Source organism: Sebastes umbrosus, chromosome 13, assembly GCF_015220745.1.
Source record: "Sebastes umbrosus isolate fSebUmb1 chromosome 13, fSebUmb1.pri, whole genome shotgun sequence".
Taxonomy (NCBI): Eukaryota; Metazoa; Chordata; class Actinopteri; order Perciformes; family Sebastidae; genus Sebastes; species Sebastes umbrosus.
Window position 1 is genome coordinate 22,686,737 of NC_051281.1, and position 18,295 is coordinate 22,705,031.

An 18,295-nucleotide genomic window follows, 5' to 3' on the forward strand; every position below is an offset into this window, starting at 1 on the left:
CTGCTTGGGTGTTGTTATCAGTGTGATAACACTTAATTGTGTTGCAGGTTTCACATACATTTATGTATGTAGAGGCGTTTGTGCCAAGATAAGGTATAACAAAATAAAAAAATAACACTAACAGTGCAAATGTGCCTTGGATTTTGTGAATTTTGCATATTTCACACACAGTGAGGTTACTGTTACATCACTGGCTGACTCAGTACTTCATCCTCTAAAACAAAAATTGAGCTTGAGCAGGAGACGTAGAGTCTTCTCTTAAGTCCATTAGGAAAGTGAAGCTGCTTTAATGTGATTGGCTATTACTGTAGCTTCTCCTGTTCCAGCAGGAGGATTATGGCTGCGGTCGAAAAATAAAAAACTTACGTCCTAATGTCACAAGGTCAAGGAAAGATGTGAAGGAGAATTCATGAGGAATTAGGAGGAGAATCCGACTGCATTCACACTAGGCTCCGTAATTATGATGCGACGGCAGCGGATGTTAGTGATGCAAGTCCGCCGGGGGGGAAACTATATTGTTCCAAAGGTGGACTACAAAAGGCGCACGTTCGCCCCGTGCGTTGTTAAATAGCTCTTTCAATGACAGACTGCTTCACCCACGGTGTGTGAAAGAGAGATACCACAAGGCCTTCTGCTGCTTTAACACTTTACATCAACAGATAATAAAGGATTATCTGACTTAACGTGGACGACCGGTGAAAAATATTACTTCATTACTAAAGTTGGAATTGAAATAAAAAAGAAATATATGATAAATATGGAGTTATTTGTTCGAGTTATGGGGAAGGGGTAGGACCATATGTGTAGGCTGTACTTCTTCCTACTCCTTTTTGGACATGTAATATTTATTTATGTTGATAATTTGTTTATTGACAGTTTGCAATATGTTTACTATTAATTTTATTCGTTATTCTTGTTTTGTTTTACACGTTTGAAATAAATAAATAATTAAAAATAAAATGGTTGTCACTGTCCACTCATATTTATCAGCATGAATCCCATTAGTATATGACTGTAAGATAATAATAATATGCAAGATAAGCATATCGTTTGTTTTCATAAACAGCAGAATGGAGCGTCGCTTTAAATGTTGCGGCAGCAAGGAATTGTGGGGCGGCATTATCTCCGTTCCTTTCGTAAAGGATGGTCCAGTGTATCCTATGCTAAAGGAGATAAGAAAGGAAGTAGTGAAGCACCTTTCCTTAGCAATTAGAGAATTGGAACAGCTCTTATCATGGCTGCTACTGAGATACTTCAGGGTCATTAAACTCAGCTAGGAACCTTCCTAAGCAAAAAACTCTTCGATCGCAGCCTATAACTGCACTACGGGTTTCTAAATTGTATTTCCACATTCACATGCACATTTTAAAGTTCATGCTTGTTTCATGTGTCAGCATTCTAGCTTTGAATTTGAAGAAAGTATTTTATCCTTGTCACTGCAAATCCTTGTTAAAACTGTGTCCGCTTCAAAGCAGGGAGCTTAATATCTAATGAACATGAAATAGAAATGTAACAACATCCTCTGTGATAAAATATGACTGCTGTCCACAGAGACAATCTTTGCAGGTACTTTGAGCAGGACCGCGTGAGTAAAGGCCAGCTCAGTGTCGTAATGATGTGCCAGTAGTGAGCGAGTGGCGCCAGTGCAGAGGGGCTTTGGATGTGGATCAAAGTCAGGTTGATACTGCTGGTGTCAGCGGCACTGCTGACTAAAACTGAAGTCATTGATTTTCTGTTAGTTCTCAGCCTCGACTGTACTAACGGGCGATTTCCCACACTGCCTCCGAGGCACTTCAACCATTCTCACGACTCTAATCGCAGGACGAGGTGCAACAGTGTGAATGTTCGATATTCCCGTGTTGAAATGCGATCGATAACAATATAGAGTTTGATTGTGTGTAAAATTTAAGTAAACTCAGCATTCAGTGTGGTTACTGCTCGTCCATAAATGTGAATTGAGTGTGGCTAAAGCTCACTTCAACATGTGCACATTTGATACATTCGGTGAATACATTTTCCTTAGAAGGCTGTGACATGCATGATTCAGTGTCTGAGCCATGCACGTCTTTTGTCCTCCTATTCAGCTTTTTCATTAGGGTGTCACGATGAATCCCTCCAAGCATCAATCCTCAATGAAAAACAAGGACTATTAAATATGGATTAATCCTGCAGGTGCTGCTAAACAATGCACAGGCACACACGCACACACACACCACATGATCAATCAGGGAGTGGGGCAAAGACGTGACATTCATAATGTCTTGCGCTATCACTGCTTTGTATTACAGAATACAATAGAATGTGTGTGTGTGTGTGTGTGTGTGTTTTATTTTGTGTGAGCACCTGGGCGGGGGGGCAGGTGGAGAGGTTGGGCTATTTTCAATCGACTCTTCAGATCCTCCCATCTCCTCTGGTCCACTGTTAGGAGAGCAGTGCCCTGGTGGTGGGAGACACGACACATTAAAATCCTGGAGGCGCTGTTTCTGCTGGCTTGGTGGTCTAAAATGAACAACATGTAACTACAGCGTCACCAGTTTGAATTTGGCCGCACCTTGTCTGCTTCTCAAGTCACTTTACTGCTACATAAATGTAAAAACACACCCAAAATAAGCTTAAAAAAGTAGAAAGCTGTGTCTTTATGTGTGGCTTTTACCTTGTTCTCGTTGAAGTTTGCAATAACGACGCCTACAAACAGAGTGAGTCCAATCATGCATCCCAGAAACACAAAGACGTGGATGTAGATGCCATGGATCTGCAGGCACAAAAGCATTTAAACTGTCACGTTGTCTCATTCACCAACTGTTCTTAAGAAGAAATTACTTCTTAAAACCCACTTACGCAGCTGACATTCACAAATGTTGTCTTATTTGGGATTTGTTCTTGGGTAAGAACAGAATCTACGCAGACTCAAGAGCACTCTTACGCACATTTCAGTGTTGACATTTTTGTGCAAAATAATTGTTTATTGTGTTTTGTTCAATTCTACAGTTGTAGAACATAGGATTCAAATTACAATAATATTTTTATAATTTTTAATGTTTTTTTTATTATTTTACAAAGCATTATGGTCTTTTAAAATAAATAAATAACATGCATCTTTATTTGTGTTATTTTATATCCACTACTGATGCTACAAATGCTCGTTTGGCGTTCACTTCCTGCAGAAGTACCTCCATTTCAGAAATATTGCAAAAACTTTTTTTTAACGTTTGAAGTAGAGCTGTCAAAGTTAAAATGATGAAGCTAGACTGAAGATACTAACATCATATGAAAATAGAAAACCTAAGGAATCCATTGGTATCAACCATGCCATACTAGCTTCACACAAAGAAGGCTAAATAATACTCCAAACTTATGCTAAATTTTGAAAAAACTGTCATGATATTTTCTAAGGGGTCCTTGACCTCTGACCTCGATATGTGAATGTGAAATATGTGAAAATGGGTTCTACGAGTACCCACGAGTCTCCCCTTTACAGACATGCCCACTTTATTATAATCACATGCAGTTTGGGGCAAGTCATAGTCGAGTCAGTACACAAACAGCTGTTGTTGCCTGTTGGGCTTGAGTTTGAGTTATGATTTGAGCATATTTTTGTCTGCTAAAAAAAGGGACAATCATGGGATTATCGCAATTAAATATTTTATATCGATTGGCAGCCCTCATTTCAACATAATTTATCATCATTTTTACTTGATTATTGATTTGCAGATTGCCAAATATTATAAGCTTTGGTACTGTGCTCCAGCCTCTTTACACTTTCGTTTGGGCAGTCTTGACTTAATTCTCTCTTTTCAATTTCTGTGTGCATACGGCCCTGTAGTCTCATGCCCTTTTATGGAGATTGGCAGGGCATTTAACTATGCTAATTAGAATCAACTGGCACACGCCTTCAATTTAGGAGGACAATGGGATTCATCGTTATAAGAACACAGGAATGAATAATTCTGCAGTTTAAGAAGATGTCGTGAATCTGACGTAAACTTTTCTTAGGACCTCTCTTAAAAACAAATTTAAGAACAAACTTAAGATATTGAATAAAGCCCACTGTTCTTGTAATGTAGAAGTCAGGAGTGAAAAGAGCACATTGATGGAAGTGAGTGGAGAGGTAAGGTAAGGTGAGGTTCAGTACCGGTCCGACGCGGTGAATAATGACATCTCGGACCTCCACCCAGCCTTTGAGGGACAGCACTTCAAACAGAGCCAACATGGCATTTCCAACATTGTCAAAGTTAAAATTACGCGGGTTGGCCCTGAGGAGGAACAGAATGGATACGTCAATCACTGGCTGAAGAAAAAACAATCCTATATCAAACAGTAATAAAACAAATAAAAAAGCAGCTGTACCAGACTCTTGGTACCCAGAAACCAGGCTTCTTCTCTCCAGGCTTCAGTTTCAAGTTGAGGTTTTTGGAAACGCTGACATTTATTCGGAAAATACCGTGACATTCGTCCTATAACCAAAAACACAGTTCACAGGAAAACACAGAATGAAGCAACCGTTAGAACAGCAAGTAAAACAGAAAATGAGAGAAGAGCTTTACTATGTATGTTGTATGAAATAAAGACTCAAACACTTCATTTGATAAATTGATAACACAGGAATATGACAATAATAGTGTACTTGTTTTTGCATAATGCTCCTTATCTTAAAAAAATAAAAAATCATAACAGTTTGAAGACAATATTCTTCTTCTCATTGTTATGCAAGTTAATGGATCATTTTAACAATCATCAGCGCATTCCCAGTTCTCACCAGTTAACTTAGTGAGTAAAATGATAGGAACCATAGAAAAAATTACTCAAATGTGACCTGTGAAGACCTGTTTGAGCATTATACTGTACAACATCTATAAAGGGTTTTCTATATAATAAAAGATCTACCATGGCAAAAGCTGAAAAAAGTATAATAACTGTTGTTAAAGGTATAATATGCAAGAATTAACAAAAAAAAAACAATGTATAGACTGATAAAAAAAAAGAATCCCTCTCAATCATCACTTATGCCCCACTAGAAATGTGTGGTGGTGTCAGTTTCTGCAGCGCAGGATTGCCGTGGTAGTTGGTGTTACCGGTGTTACAGGGTGGTCGGGCACACACCGATTACATTACGCACCCACCCACTGTCGTTTTGCTTTTTTTACAGAAATAAAACCCATTTAGTTCATTTTCGTGTATCAGCACCATGTTATCAATACATAGTCGGACGACGGACGCTACAAACTGAAGAGCGTGTCTGCTCCGTACAGAGTCTCAGCATAGAGTAGCAGGTGTCATATTTCACACACACGGGACGAGAGAGAGTTGACAGACAAGACAATGGCGGAGGATTAGGTGTCTAAGCGAAAAGCAAAAGCACCTATTTGACAATATTTCAGATTTGAATCCAATGCTATAAGGGAACCATAACGTTAATGAGGTAATCGCCGTGAGGAGGACTATGATGTATGCTACCATGCAACTATGATCGGTGTGTATCTGTAGTTTAACGAGAGCAGCGCTGAGCCACAGCCAGCAGGCAAGAAGCCTGCATTCATTCCAAATCCGGCAACTCTGCATCTTCCAGCAGAGTTGTGCGGAGTTAGCTGTGTGTTTTGGAACGTAACTGCCGGGAAACAATCAGAAAACAACGTTTTATTTCTCCGATTTGCTGCTTTGTTCTCACTAACACCGCTCTCTATCTTCAGTCACTCTATAGCTCGCTCGACCATCGTTGCTCTCTCTCTCTCTCTCGGCTCGTTGAGCTGTGGCCAACTTTGAATGCGGTGTGTTTACAAACAGGAACAGACAACGGTTACATATTATACCTTTAAGACTGGATTATTGATTTGACTGGGAAAACCCTTTGTACTGATCAACTTTGTGGTTCTCTGCAGGGAGCATGGAATGAGAACGGGTGGTTTAGTGTGGAGATTATATTTCTTGCTGTACCCGTTTCATGATATGGGGGTCGTTGCACTTGGCGAGCTTTCCGGCAAACAGCTGAACCCCGAAGCTTGCGAACACCAGCATTAGTGTGAGGAGCAGAATGGAAACCTGCAGGAGAATCAATCATGAGTTCAAGGCACACAATTCAACATAACCCAAGCCTGTGATAATACAGAGCAAGCTAAGGATGTCACACAGCTGTGGATGCAGAGACCTCAGCTGAAAAAAATCCAAGTCAGACCCAGAGAGAATCGGTAACAACTGCAGGCTTCTGATGATGTAATAAAATCCTTGGTAGGCAAAGCAAAAGGTAAGCAAAGCCCAGAAATGGCCAGGAATGTAATAACAACAAGAACACAATCCAATAAAGGTGACTAAGATGCATTTCTGTACAAATCCTGGTTGTATTTTTGCATGTTTCAAGCCATGTACTATAAATCATGAATACTTTACTGCCAACCTTTTTCCAAAGCATATCATAGATTTTTACGCATCTCAGAGCTTTTTCACAACTATTTTTTTACAGTTTAACAATGTTGCATTCAGACCTTACTGTATAATTGTGTGTCAAGCAAATTAAGTTTATGTTATACTACACTGAAGTGTAAATTAATAACTACCTGCCTAGATAAGGAAAACACAGGTAATGTTTTATCTTATGGTCACTTATGTTTCTAATTATTTAATAATAGAAGTAAGCTAAAGAGTGAGAAGACAGCTATGTTTATGCACACGTGCATACACCTGTAGTGCATAGAGGCGGAGTCTCTCTTCTTCCGCTTACCTCCATGGGACCTTATTTCGGAAAAAACATGAACGGTAGTCAACGGCGAGAGACAAATCATTTTTGGATGCCTTTCAATTGTGCCATGAATTACACATACTGTATGATGTTTGACAATTTAAAAGATAATTTTGCAAGTCACGAAAGTCACAGTTTGTCGTAGTATCATTTAGTTTTGTGTGAAACCAACACCGGCATGGCCATTAGCGTTCTTCCAGAACAAGGGAAAAAGTATTGAAAGAGGTAACAATCACTAAGTCTGGCCATGTTGACAGCTGCAGCTATGCGGAAGGAGAGTTAGTCGGTTCCGTAAATGCTAGCATGCGGGACCAGCTGTACAAGGTTTCTGTGATTGTTAAATGAGCGTAATGTCAGTTAACTAATGTCACTTATGCAACTTCTGGGTGCGTAGTGTTTCTAAATACCCATTATGTACAGTCTTATACTTAAACAGTTTTACAGCAAACTGAGACTTTCTTCACTTGCTAAATTATTTTTTAAATTGACAAACATCATATGGGAAATTCCAACGGGATCAAAACATTATTCGTCTCTCGTTGATGACTACCATACATATTTTTCCTGAAGTAATGTTGCGTTCCATTTGAACTGCAAAGTCGTAATTTCTGAGTTCCCTGTCAGAAATTTCAACTGGAATGCCCCCTGAAGTCGGATGAACATCGCCAACCTCGACCTCAAAATCCAAGATGGCTCCGCGCATCAAAAGTAAAAAAAAAGCTGTAGTAATAAACGATTTATTAGCACTTATGTCTTATTTGTGTCTCATTAAATCAGTCGTACACACAGCACTGTCCAACTTCTACCTGTGGACATGTTGCTACGTTGTTTGTATGCACAAAATACCAGAGTAATGCATTGTTATCAATGGTATTGCTAACAATAGCTAACAGTGGATAACCTGGCTGGAGCAAACCCAGCAAACCCCGTTAAGTTTTCTGACTTGCTGTACTGGAATGCGGTCAACTCGGGTGTGACATCATTCCCAGCTCTGACTTCCGATTTCCGAGGTAAATGGAACGCAGCATAAGGTCCCATGGTGGTCCACTAGAAGGAATTGTATGTTTTAATTAATATAAAGCTCTATTTCTGCTTCTGAGGCAGAGTGCATGTAATGTGTAGTTCACATCAATATGGAATGTAAAAAAAAAATATCTTAAATACTTAAAAGCAAGTAGATTCTGAAAAGAGTTGCATTATTTTACCGCACACAAGTGGAAATTGTGCGTGGCTAACCACTTACCAGGAAAATCTCCTTGAATCCTTTGAGAACCTCCCGCACCACCTTCCTCATCTGGGGTACCAGCTTGAAGATCCTGAGCGGACGCAGGCAGCGCAGCATCATCAGCAGCTGAGCCCCAGACTCAGGAGGAACGTCAGGAGGCAGCCAGCACAGGAAGATCAAACTCACCTACACAGCAAGGGCAGCGGTGAATGGTTAGGGGAGAGGAAAGCATTCGACATATCGTCATTTGATTTACGTCAGCAACCTTGTAACTGTCCCATTCCATTATCACAACCAACCTGAGACGGACGTGTTCTACTGCAACACTACTGAACAGACTAAATCCGTCTTTTGCATAATTTAAATGCAAATTAGATGGCCATAAGAGAGTGTTATTATAGATATAGTCATTTCAGAAAGTCAATAAAATGTGAAATGATGACAGTGTACTGAATTAAGCTATTTATTGTCCTTGTCTACTATTTAAATAAGACAAATGACAAGTGATTGGTCCAACCTCCAAAGGTGGGACCAAGTCATTGTTTTGCACGTCACAAGTTAAGTCTGATGTCAGGACAGGCAAGTACCAAGTCAAGTCCAAGTCTTGTACTTTGAGTTTTGAGTCCTAAACAAGTCATAATGCACTCTTCACCAAATGTAACTGCATTTTAACAACAGAGTAACTGGGGCCAACCGGCGCTCAGCAACGTGACGTTAGTTCTTCAAGGTTTTCTCCTGTAAGTTGTTTGGATACTGTCGGTTTGGTTCAAACAAAATGGATCTGGGGAATTAAGTTTAAGATAATCAAATGCAAATCCCAATAATATTCACCAAAAATAAAGAGTCAAGAGTTCAACAGAAAAACACCACTTTTCTGGGATCCAGCAACAAACAACAAAAGATAGACATTCCGTTTGTTCAACTTAGTTCAGTTTTTTTCCCCCCCACGAGTAAATCCTCTTTCCAAACAAAGCAATAAAGGATCTCTCAAAAAGTAAATAAACTCAACAACTCCGACGCTGTCAGAGTTACCAGCAGTCAGGAGAAAAACACCACTATTCTGGGATTCGAGCAGTTGATTGTCTTTGTGCACACACCTTTAAATAACATACTTGTTTAATCTTTGGGCTTTGGGGAAGGTACGTGTCACTGGTGTTAAAGTCCAAGTCGAGTTGCAAGTCTTTTTTTCTATTTTGTAAAGTCATGAAAAAGTCATGGGACTCAAGTCCACACCTCTGCCTTGTGATTTAACCATTTTGATCAGCCTTTCGTTTGGATGAGATTTCTCACAAGATAGATGAAGATGTCCATGACTCCTCCAAAGTCTCTGATGACAGCCGTGGGGGTGAAGAACAGACCGTCGGCCATGATCTTCAGGTTGAGCTCGATGCTCATAAAGATCACAAACACATACTCCCCGATCTGAAACAGAGGGCACACGGGTGTAACAGCATCTGTCCAAATCATGCATCTGCTTCACTCGCTCATGCAGCCATTGATCCATCTGCTTTTTAATACCTGCAGCGAGGGGGCATGCATGACCCTGGTGAAGGGTGATTCGAACATCATGGAGATGCAGGAGCAGATGGTTACTACAATCATAACCCAGTCCAAATAGGTGACGAGGCCCAGGAGATCGCTGCGGGGACACACACATTAACATAGTTTTGCAGAGAAATAGTATATTCGGCGTAAGTAGGTCAAGAAAGCTATTTGGCTTGCAAACCAGCAAATACTCAGGGATAATTCAAGAGAAAGAGAGAGGGAGGATGTGTGAGGAGAGGAATCAGAAAGTGAGAGTGAATAAATGTTTATGTGTGTGTATGTGCGAGCAGCCCAATCTGTTCTACAGAAGGATGTCAGTAAAAATCCCCCGGCACCAGCAGTATCTGATACAAAGGACTGCCTCTCGCTTTAATAATCAGACTCTGTGCTCGGGCTGAATTACGATCAGGTTGCATAATGGGTGAAATCCATTTCACAGCTCTTCATTTCGCAATCTCCATTCCTTACCGCCAGTTTTTGGGCAAGCACAACAGGCAGGTAATAAGGTGCCGAATTAATAAGTATTCCACTGTTGTAGAACGGACAGATCAATAAGAGAGTGAGGGAATCAATAATTCATCACACTTACTACAGCTGGTGGTATTTGGTGTTCTTCACTGCTCCTGTTATGGGGTCCGTTTTGGATCTAGATATGAATTCATACAAATAAAATATATTGTCAACATTTTGACAGACAAAAAGCAAAACAAAACGGTCTTATGAGCCAAACTCACACAAGGGCATTCACCCATGTTGCTGGTGTGCTGCAGATTAAACATAGTGGAAACACTGGTATAAAGGAATCAATACGACGGCGTATTAGGGCCATTGTAGGTAACGTTGGCATATGTGGTCTGATGAGTTTGATCCAACCTTGCAAAGTGAAGCGATGTGGTTCCTTCGATGTAGTTCCTTAACAAAAAAATATATATATATATTTTTTCTCATTACCACGGTGTTGCACTCCACTATTTTTCCGAGTTTTTTTTCTTGTTAATTGATGTCTTTGTAATTTAGCAAATTTGTAAAAAAAAATTCTTGTAAATTTGCCACTTTAATCTCAGTCAAAATCCAAGTTTTTTACTTGTAAATTTACATCTTTACTCTCATAAATTAAAGTTTTTTCTCAGAATATTACCCCCTTCCCTGGCTCCGAAATTATTATTGTTTTACTTTCAATGGCCCTAATACGCCGCTCTAAATCATAGACAGTAAATCTATATGTTTTTTTGTGGAGTTTACTGAATGCAATGAAGCTCTGAAGACCAATTTGTGACCATTCTGACCCATGAATGGTTGCCTAGAGAAACTTGAAAACAAAAAAATTCAGACCATGTACAGATATAAGACTGATCTTACGCATTGAAGCGAGCTCGAACAATCATCCTGCAAAAGTTCCTGAAGCGGTGCTCCCGCCCCACAATGAAGAGAGGCTTATCAAAGTAAGGATGGTTTTCCCTCAGTTCCTCCTCCTGGACTTTTCTAAAAGCACAGATATACGGGACAAACACCATTTACTATAAAGCGATCAATACATACATTTACATGCACAACATATTCTGTTTTTTGCCCTTATTCCGAAAAAGTCTAGAATATTAGAATATTCCTATTAAGCTGTTAATTTGGCTAATGAAAATGAATATTCCACTAGTATTCTCGTTTACATGCAGCCACTCATACTCTGATTAACATAACCGGTGGCGGACTTGTTAGACCGTGTAAACACAGCCTCCCTCTTTCATTCCTTCAACCACCTTCTCGAAAAGGTCGGCGTTGTGATATTTGCGCTTATCAAAAAAACCTGTTGCTATCCAAGACTTTCATAATGTTTAAAAGTAGGTGTGTTTCTCCTTCCAACCAGAAATGTGAGCTTTTCTTTTGGCCATGCATCTCTGCAAACTGTCAGTTGGTTTGTGGATAATGCTCCATTAGGATTAAGGCCAAATTCAGAATATCCAAACAGAACATACTGTTTATATGACCCGTATCAAATTCGTAATGTTGTCATATTCGGAATAATAGTGGAACATTAGTGTGCATGTAAAGGATTGGAGCAACAAGAACTGAATGTACAACATACATTTCTTTTTGTCAGAAAACTTACTGATATTGGGTCAATGTGTGTGTGGATACCTTTTCATCTCTGCTTGTTCTTTCTTTTCTTGGATCATCTTGATCTCACTGTCTTCTCTCTGAGCGTTACGATAGCGTACCGTACTGGAATGCTGGGGAAAGAGAAGAGACAATAGAGTGCTGCCGGAATGAGTCGTAAAACCCAGAAAAGAGGTCAGCATTTTAGCACTTTCGATTCCCTCGTCTGAAAGTCAATGGGTTTTTTTTTTAAATTGTTTTTTAATTAGATGGCTGAAATAAGGTCTGTGGTTAACACAAGCCATTTAACGTTTGTTCTACGATATAAAATACATCAGTAAATAACCCACTTGTGAATTAAAAAAGGCGGTTTCTAACAAGTGGCTAAATGAGACGTCATCACGCCGACTAATCCGCCTTTACAGCCTCGTTGTATATACTCGCGCTCATGCGACCGTGGTGTAGTTTGTTTATAGCCTAACGTTAGCTTTTTACTTCTGCCGATTGCATTCACACTTCAATAATCATAAAAGTGGTGTTTATTTGTGAAGATTATGCTGAGCAAAACATGTAAGTATCGTAAACCTTTGTTTGCCTCATTTTCTGCAATAATCCAAAACCCAAATGGAAGAATCCCACTGGCTTTTTGTCGAGGGAATCACGGCGATGCAAACTTCTGGGTTGGCTTAAAAATCTACGTCACCCCTGCACCACTCTATGAAGATATAAAAGACATTTTTTTGCTACATTTCTTAGAAGTTTTAAGGAATACCGGTGGAATACATAAACAACAAAAGCCTTTGAGAACAGCTGTTCCGAGAACATATACAGTACAATGTCAGTATTTGTGCGTGTCTCTGTGCTCACATCCTGAGTGAGCGTCTCAAGCGACTTCCCTCGGCTGATCCTCTGACTAGTGGAGCCATGTCTCAGAGATCTGCAGATACAAAAAGCAGACAGGTATGCATAGCACCGTACAGGCATGTAAGACTGCACTTGTTTGCATTTCTGTATGTGTGTGAGTGTGCGGTCAGACCTGCGCTCCTGCCGTATGTGATGCTGGACGCTGAGTATGGAGCGTTCTTTGGCTGGCTGGCCTTCAAAGGATCCACTTAGCATACGCTGTCTGGTACAAGCCCTGTGAAACACAAACACGTTTTTTTTTCTCTCCTCATGATCAATATAATGAAGATTAAAAAAATATATCAGCGTGTGAGGTCACCAGCTGGCAAGCACAACACAGCTGGATCTGGTCCATCTTCCTGCCTAACGAGCTGTCTCCGACCTTCGTCATTCCGGGCTCATAAGAGTGGCGATCCAGACTGTTATTTTGAAACAGGTTCCAATCATTCCATTAGTCAATGTGCGTGTGCGTGTGCGTGTGTGTGTGGGCATTCCTGTCTGTTCCGGCTAACAGCAGAGTCGTGTACTAGAACAGAGCTAATGACACTGTGGGCAGCGGCGGTGTGTGTACTTTAATCATTTACGGGGACTCTGAGCGATTACTTGTTTATTGGCAGTGAGTATGCATGAGTGCCCGCGTATGCTGGACCGCGTGTATGTTTGCCTATGTTGGTGCGACTGTGGCGAGCCTAATTGTGTGTTTGTGTGGAAGATGGCGGGCCAGACAGAACGTGTTATGACTACTGATATGCTGTCTATCTTTCAGACTGACTAAATAAGTGAAGGGGGGAAGGGGGCGGAGAGGGAGCCAGATTGGACACGGTGCCGGCGAGCTAATCTACACTTAGTGCCAGCTCTGCCATGCTGAACAGCAAATTATCCATTTACTTCATGGTGACAGTAAATGAGTTTGAAGTGGGTCTGTGTGTGTTTTCCAGTTTGTGTGAGACAGAGAGAGACGCATTAACAATACCAGAGTGCTGTTACAGCAGAGCTACATCTAATATGCACGCACATTATTAGTTTCACCCACACTAACACTATGATGTATCTCATGGCTGTGGACGATGCATACTAAACACATCTACTGTAGCTGGGGTCTCCAAGGATGGTGTCAATCCAAAATGATATGATCTCCTGATTAATAACAGAAGACCACAAACAACTGATAGTCAAAAGAGGGGAGCTGTTTAAAGTTGCAGGTCAAAAGACGTCTACACGTGTGGGTTAAATGGATAGTTTGGCTGTTTTGAAGTGGGGTTGTATGAGGTACTTATCCATAGACGGTGTATTAATTACCCCCAGCATCAAGAAACAGACAGGAGCACCGGCATCGGAGCAAAGCAATACAGTACTTTGGACCGGGACAGCAGAAAAACGTATTTTGGCCACCTAAAAGAAAGGCTCATCAAAAATAAAATGTATATCCGTTTAAGTGTACGCCCTATTTTGAATATTTTCTGATGCCGAACTGAACTGAAAGTGAAATGTATCTATACTGTTTTTGTCATCTGAGCCTGCTGGCTTTGGAGAGAGTTATAAGTTTCACTTTCAGTTCAGATCCCCGTCGGAAAGGAGAAGGAAAGGGCTGTCTGACGGCAAGATAAAGAGGTGAAAATATTCAAAATATAGCGTATACTTAAACTGATATAGATTTTTTTTAGGTGAGCCTTTCTTTTAGGTGGCTAAAATAAGTTTTTCTGCCGGCCCTGTCCACAGCACTCTATTGCTTTGCTCCGGTGTCGGTACTCCTGTCTGTTTCTCCAAGCTGGGGGTACGGCGACGGTCATCTACTGTGGATAAATACCTCATAAAACCCCACTTCTAAACTGAACTATCCCTTTAAAACTGAGCGAGATTTGGTTGAAATGTAAAACTTTTTATAGACATCTGGGTTACATATAACCGTTGCTTGAGCAGCATTTCAGCAGCAATGACTTTTCCTGCTGCACAATGAAAGGTGGAGCAGGAAAAGTCATTAAAATGCTGCCTTAATACACATATAAAAAGACAATTCCCATCCCGGCCGCAGCCGGTTCACCCTGCTGCCGTCTGGCAAGCCATACAGAAGTATATCGGCTGCTGTGCCACAAGACTACAAAGCAGCTTCTTACCTCAGGCTGTTAGACTTATCAACTCATCATCCACGCTCCACCGTAAAAAATAGCTTAGTTTTTTTGTTTTTCGTATGAAGCATAAAGGGACTACAATGGCATTTCGTTGCACAACCCTTTTGTTGTACAATGCCGATAAATTAACCACGAACCTTGGATTGAAATAGTCACAGAAAAGTTGTTAAAAAGACAATAAAATTCAACCAAATTCAGCTCATTCATAACCTAGAAGTCTATTAACCGGCAAATCACCAAAACCATGCTTATTGGGGAGGTGTAGACGTGTCTTACCGCAGGATTTTATTGATAGTCGTTTCTTTTTCCAGGAGGTTACGGGCTCGTATACTAAATATTGACCTGCGAAGCTGAGAGAGCACAAAGTGAGAGTCCATTAGCTGGTAGTTTGTTAAATGTAGTGTACCATCCAAAAACACACCATGCACACAACAGTGAACAATAGGAACAATCTCCTACTGCTACTGCACTTTCTTATTGGTTTATCTTCTCTATATATAGCCACGAAAATGGAGTTATCACTTTCTCTGTGTGTGTGTGTGTGTGTGTGTGTGTGTGTGTGTGTATGTATGAGTGGGTAAGAGAGGGAATGTGTGAAAGTACCTTTTGGTCGATATACTTGTTGTCTTCGATGGCTGAGCGTTTGGAGTGGTCACAGGAGGAGGATGATGCGGAGGGGAGACGCCGGAACAAACAGCTGTTGTCCTGCTGTTGACGATCAATGAACTGCTTCATAAAGCTCTCCCTAGTGTACACAACAAACGGAACACACACACACACAAACGCACACAAACGTGGTGAATTGTAATAAATGGTTTCCTACTAAAGAACTCCATAATGCTTAAAGATAGAAGAAATAATCGCAATTCTATTATAAAGCCAAACTATGTTGGTGCAAATTCAGCTACAGAATGTGTCAGTGGAAGCTCTCGCTGCAGCAAAAAGGGCAGATGGGCTACAGAGGGGGATTTCCGGGGGAGCGAGGGACTCACCTGTGCACTAATCAGCAACTAAATGATAAAATTGATTATGGGGTCCACTGTGTTGGACAGAGTTCAGCTCTCCTGCTAAAAACTGCATACATTAAGATACAAAAGGCTTTGTGCAGAATCTTATTAGTTACTATCTACTAGGAGCGAATCTTTCCTTAAATCATGTCAGTACCGTAGAAAATGTCTGGAAGAAGGTGGCCACTTTAAAATGTTTTACATTTCAAGTGCTTGTTGCAGTGCTGTTCCCACAATAAACTGGGAATCTCTACTCAATAAAAAGATTGTTTTTTCCCTTAATTTCCTGTCGATGTGGTCTGTTTGGGTATGGTGGATGTTGTTGCTCATTTTAATGACCCAGTTCTTCTTCTCTTTAGGCCAAAAAAATAACTCTTACTGTGCTTGAAACATAAAATGCTTCACTTAGTATGTGCCAAAGATTTTTTTTTTGACGAGATGCCTGTTTGCCCGTCTAGCCTCTATTTAGAACAGCAATTTAACTATTTTCATTAAACTGGCTGGAGATTACACTAATGTGTTATATTGCAACGTGATCCTAAGCAGAAAAACAGACATTTAGGTCTATACACATATCTCAAACCAGAATTAGTGGTTGCCTCCACAAAGCAGTCAAGTTGCAGTTTTCCATCCATGTCTGTCCAAAATGTCATCACTTACTCATTTTATTCGATTAGACATTTGTGTACAATTGTCATAATTGGCATATGAATTCTTCAGTTATGGCCAAAAATGTGCTTTGTGAGGTCACAGTGACCTTTGAGCACCAGTCCAAGTGGACGTTTGTGCCAAATTTGAAGAAATTAGATCAAGGAGTTCCCGAGATATCACGAGAATGGGACGGAAGTAACGTCACAGTGACCTTTTATCATCAAAATCTAATCAGTTTATCCTTTAGTCCAAGTGGACGTTTGTGCCAAAGTTGAAGAAATTCCCCCCAAGCGTTCCTGAGAAATGGTGTCAATGAGAATGGGACGGACATGATGTCATAGTGACCTTTGACTACGAAAATCGAATTAGTTCATCATTGAGTCTAAGTGGACGTTTGTGCCAAATTTGAAGAAATTCCCTCCAGGCGTTCCTGAGATATCACATTCACGAAAATGGACAAGACGGATGGATAAAGCAAAAGCATAATGCCCCCGGCCACAGCTGTCACTGTCGCCGGTGTGGTGGCATAGCAATAAATGCTGTATGAATTGACTTGACGTGTGGTCTGACCATGACTGTGTACCTGATCCTGGGCACGGTGAAATCGGACGGGAGCTTGGAGATCTTCACCATCTGAGGTCTGTTGGGGAACTTCTCAAAGATCCTCAGTCGTAGAGGGAGCTTCTCTTTGGTGTCAGCATTGGCTTCACTTTGCTTGAGCTAGAGGAGAGAGAGAGAGGGAGTGCGGGGGGATGCAAGAGAACCAGTTCAGGCACAGAACAGAAGAGCAAGACCAGATACAGTCAAAAAGGGAAAGTCAGCCACACTTGATGGGAATGAAGAAGAGAGAGATTCAAATAAGATACGAACGGGGAAGAAGGACACTGTTGCTGTAGTTTGGGTGTGGACAGTGTAGGGATTTTGAGAACTGCATGAAGTTACCCTTGGTATTTTATGGAGAAAAAGTATGGCATTGCAAGACACAACTGTGAAATGCAGAGGTTTCATTACAGAATTAAGAGTGCAGCTCTATGTTTCTGCCTGATGATGGCAGCAACACGCTTACCTACGACACACACACACCACATACAGCACAGACAACCACATTTAGGATGAGATCCCACTTACTTTTAGAAAAGAATGGAGAAGGCAACAAAAGAAAAAGGAAAGATTACTTTGGAGTGGTTAATGGAGAAAAGAAAAGGTATAGCGACAGTTAGAATAATGTGCAGGCCAAGCACTGTGGCACAGGCTGGCGAATAAAAAAAAGAAAAAGATGACAAAAGGAATGAAACCAATTATTTCCATTTAATTACATATGGGGGAGGCTGATTGAAATCCCCTTGCAGGTATTCTGTGTCTGGGTGCCTAGAGATAACCCCTGATGCATTGCAGATTAGGCTTGGAAGTGAAGTGCATTTGGAGCATTGGTGAATGGCAGCTTATCATTCAGAGCAGGAAAACCGCTGTGAAACATATTGACTGGGCTGCTTGGTGGATGTTTCTCTGTCCGTCATGCCGTTTGTCTGTCTGTGAATGCAAACGTCTCTTCACGCTGTTCCTGTGTATTGGTATTTTCTGTCTGCGCTTGTCTGACTGCGAGCGCCCGGACGGCTGGAACAGCCCATCGTATTTGAGGGATAACAGCCGTGGGAAGGAGAGACCTGACAAAGGATGGAATGGAAATCTGTCTATCCATTTTCTTTTTCCAGCAGACTAAGATGTGGGAGCTTCTTTTTTTCCCTGAGTGCGTGAGCGGCGAGTGGCATACTGTGAAGACAAGGAATTATGTACCAGCATTTGCTTGCCTAGGCTTTCTGTCTATATTATGTCTCCCAAGATAGACACAGGATAGAAAGAGTCAGAGACAGAGAGAGACGGAGCATGAAGCCAAAATAAGTAAAAGAGAGAAAGGAGGAAATGTATGGAAAAATAAGTATGAGGCAAAACTTAAGGGATGATTACAAATAGACGAGTGGATTGTGGATCTAATATGGCTTAAAGGCAATAAAAA

General features: G+C 40.9%; 1 protein-coding gene and 1 long non-coding RNA gene across 19 annotated transcripts in view; one reads left to right on the plus strand and one right to left on the minus strand.

The window, feature by feature from the left end:
* The window catches only part of nalcn (sodium leak channel, non-selective), a 100,848-nt gene that overhangs the window by 8,589 nt on the left and 73,964 nt on the right, over positions 1–18,295 (minus strand). For all 18 annotated transcript variants that reach the window (XR_005209559.1, XM_037789655.1, XM_037789656.1 and 15 more), the window contains 16 exons: positions 16,865–17,001; positions 15,227–15,368; positions 14,900–14,973; positions 12,628–12,729; positions 12,459–12,528; positions 11,634–11,725; positions 10,860–10,982; positions 10,090–10,146; positions 9,474–9,594; positions 9,246–9,377; positions 7,974–8,141; positions 5,932–6,036; positions 4,348–4,454; positions 4,133–4,253; positions 2,654–2,752; positions 2,344–2,437 (listed from right to left, as the gene is read on the minus strand). Coding sequence is in view for 17 of the 18 variants with exons in the window: in XM_037789655.1 (XP_037645583.1) it covers positions 2,344–2,437; positions 2,654–2,752; positions 4,133–4,253; positions 4,348–4,454; positions 5,932–6,036; positions 7,974–8,141; positions 9,246–9,377; positions 9,474–9,594; positions 10,090–10,146; positions 10,860–10,982; positions 11,634–11,725; positions 12,459–12,528; positions 12,628–12,729; positions 14,900–14,973; positions 15,227–15,368; positions 16,865–17,001 (1,744 nt within the window). In the remaining variant the exon portion in view is untranslated. The remainder of the gene's footprint in view (positions 1–2,343; positions 2,438–2,653; positions 2,753–4,132; positions 4,254–4,347; positions 4,455–5,931; positions 6,037–7,973; positions 8,142–9,245; positions 9,378–9,473; positions 9,595–10,089; positions 10,147–10,859; positions 10,983–11,633; positions 11,726–12,458; positions 12,529–12,627; positions 12,730–14,899; positions 14,974–15,226; positions 15,369–16,864; positions 17,002–18,295) is intronic.
* On the plus strand, positions 696–10,588 carry LOC119500142. Its single transcript, XR_005209560.1, has 3 exons — positions 696–929; positions 7,010–7,012; positions 10,577–10,588. It is a non-coding gene; the product is annotated as an uncharacterized LOC119500142 (long non-coding RNA).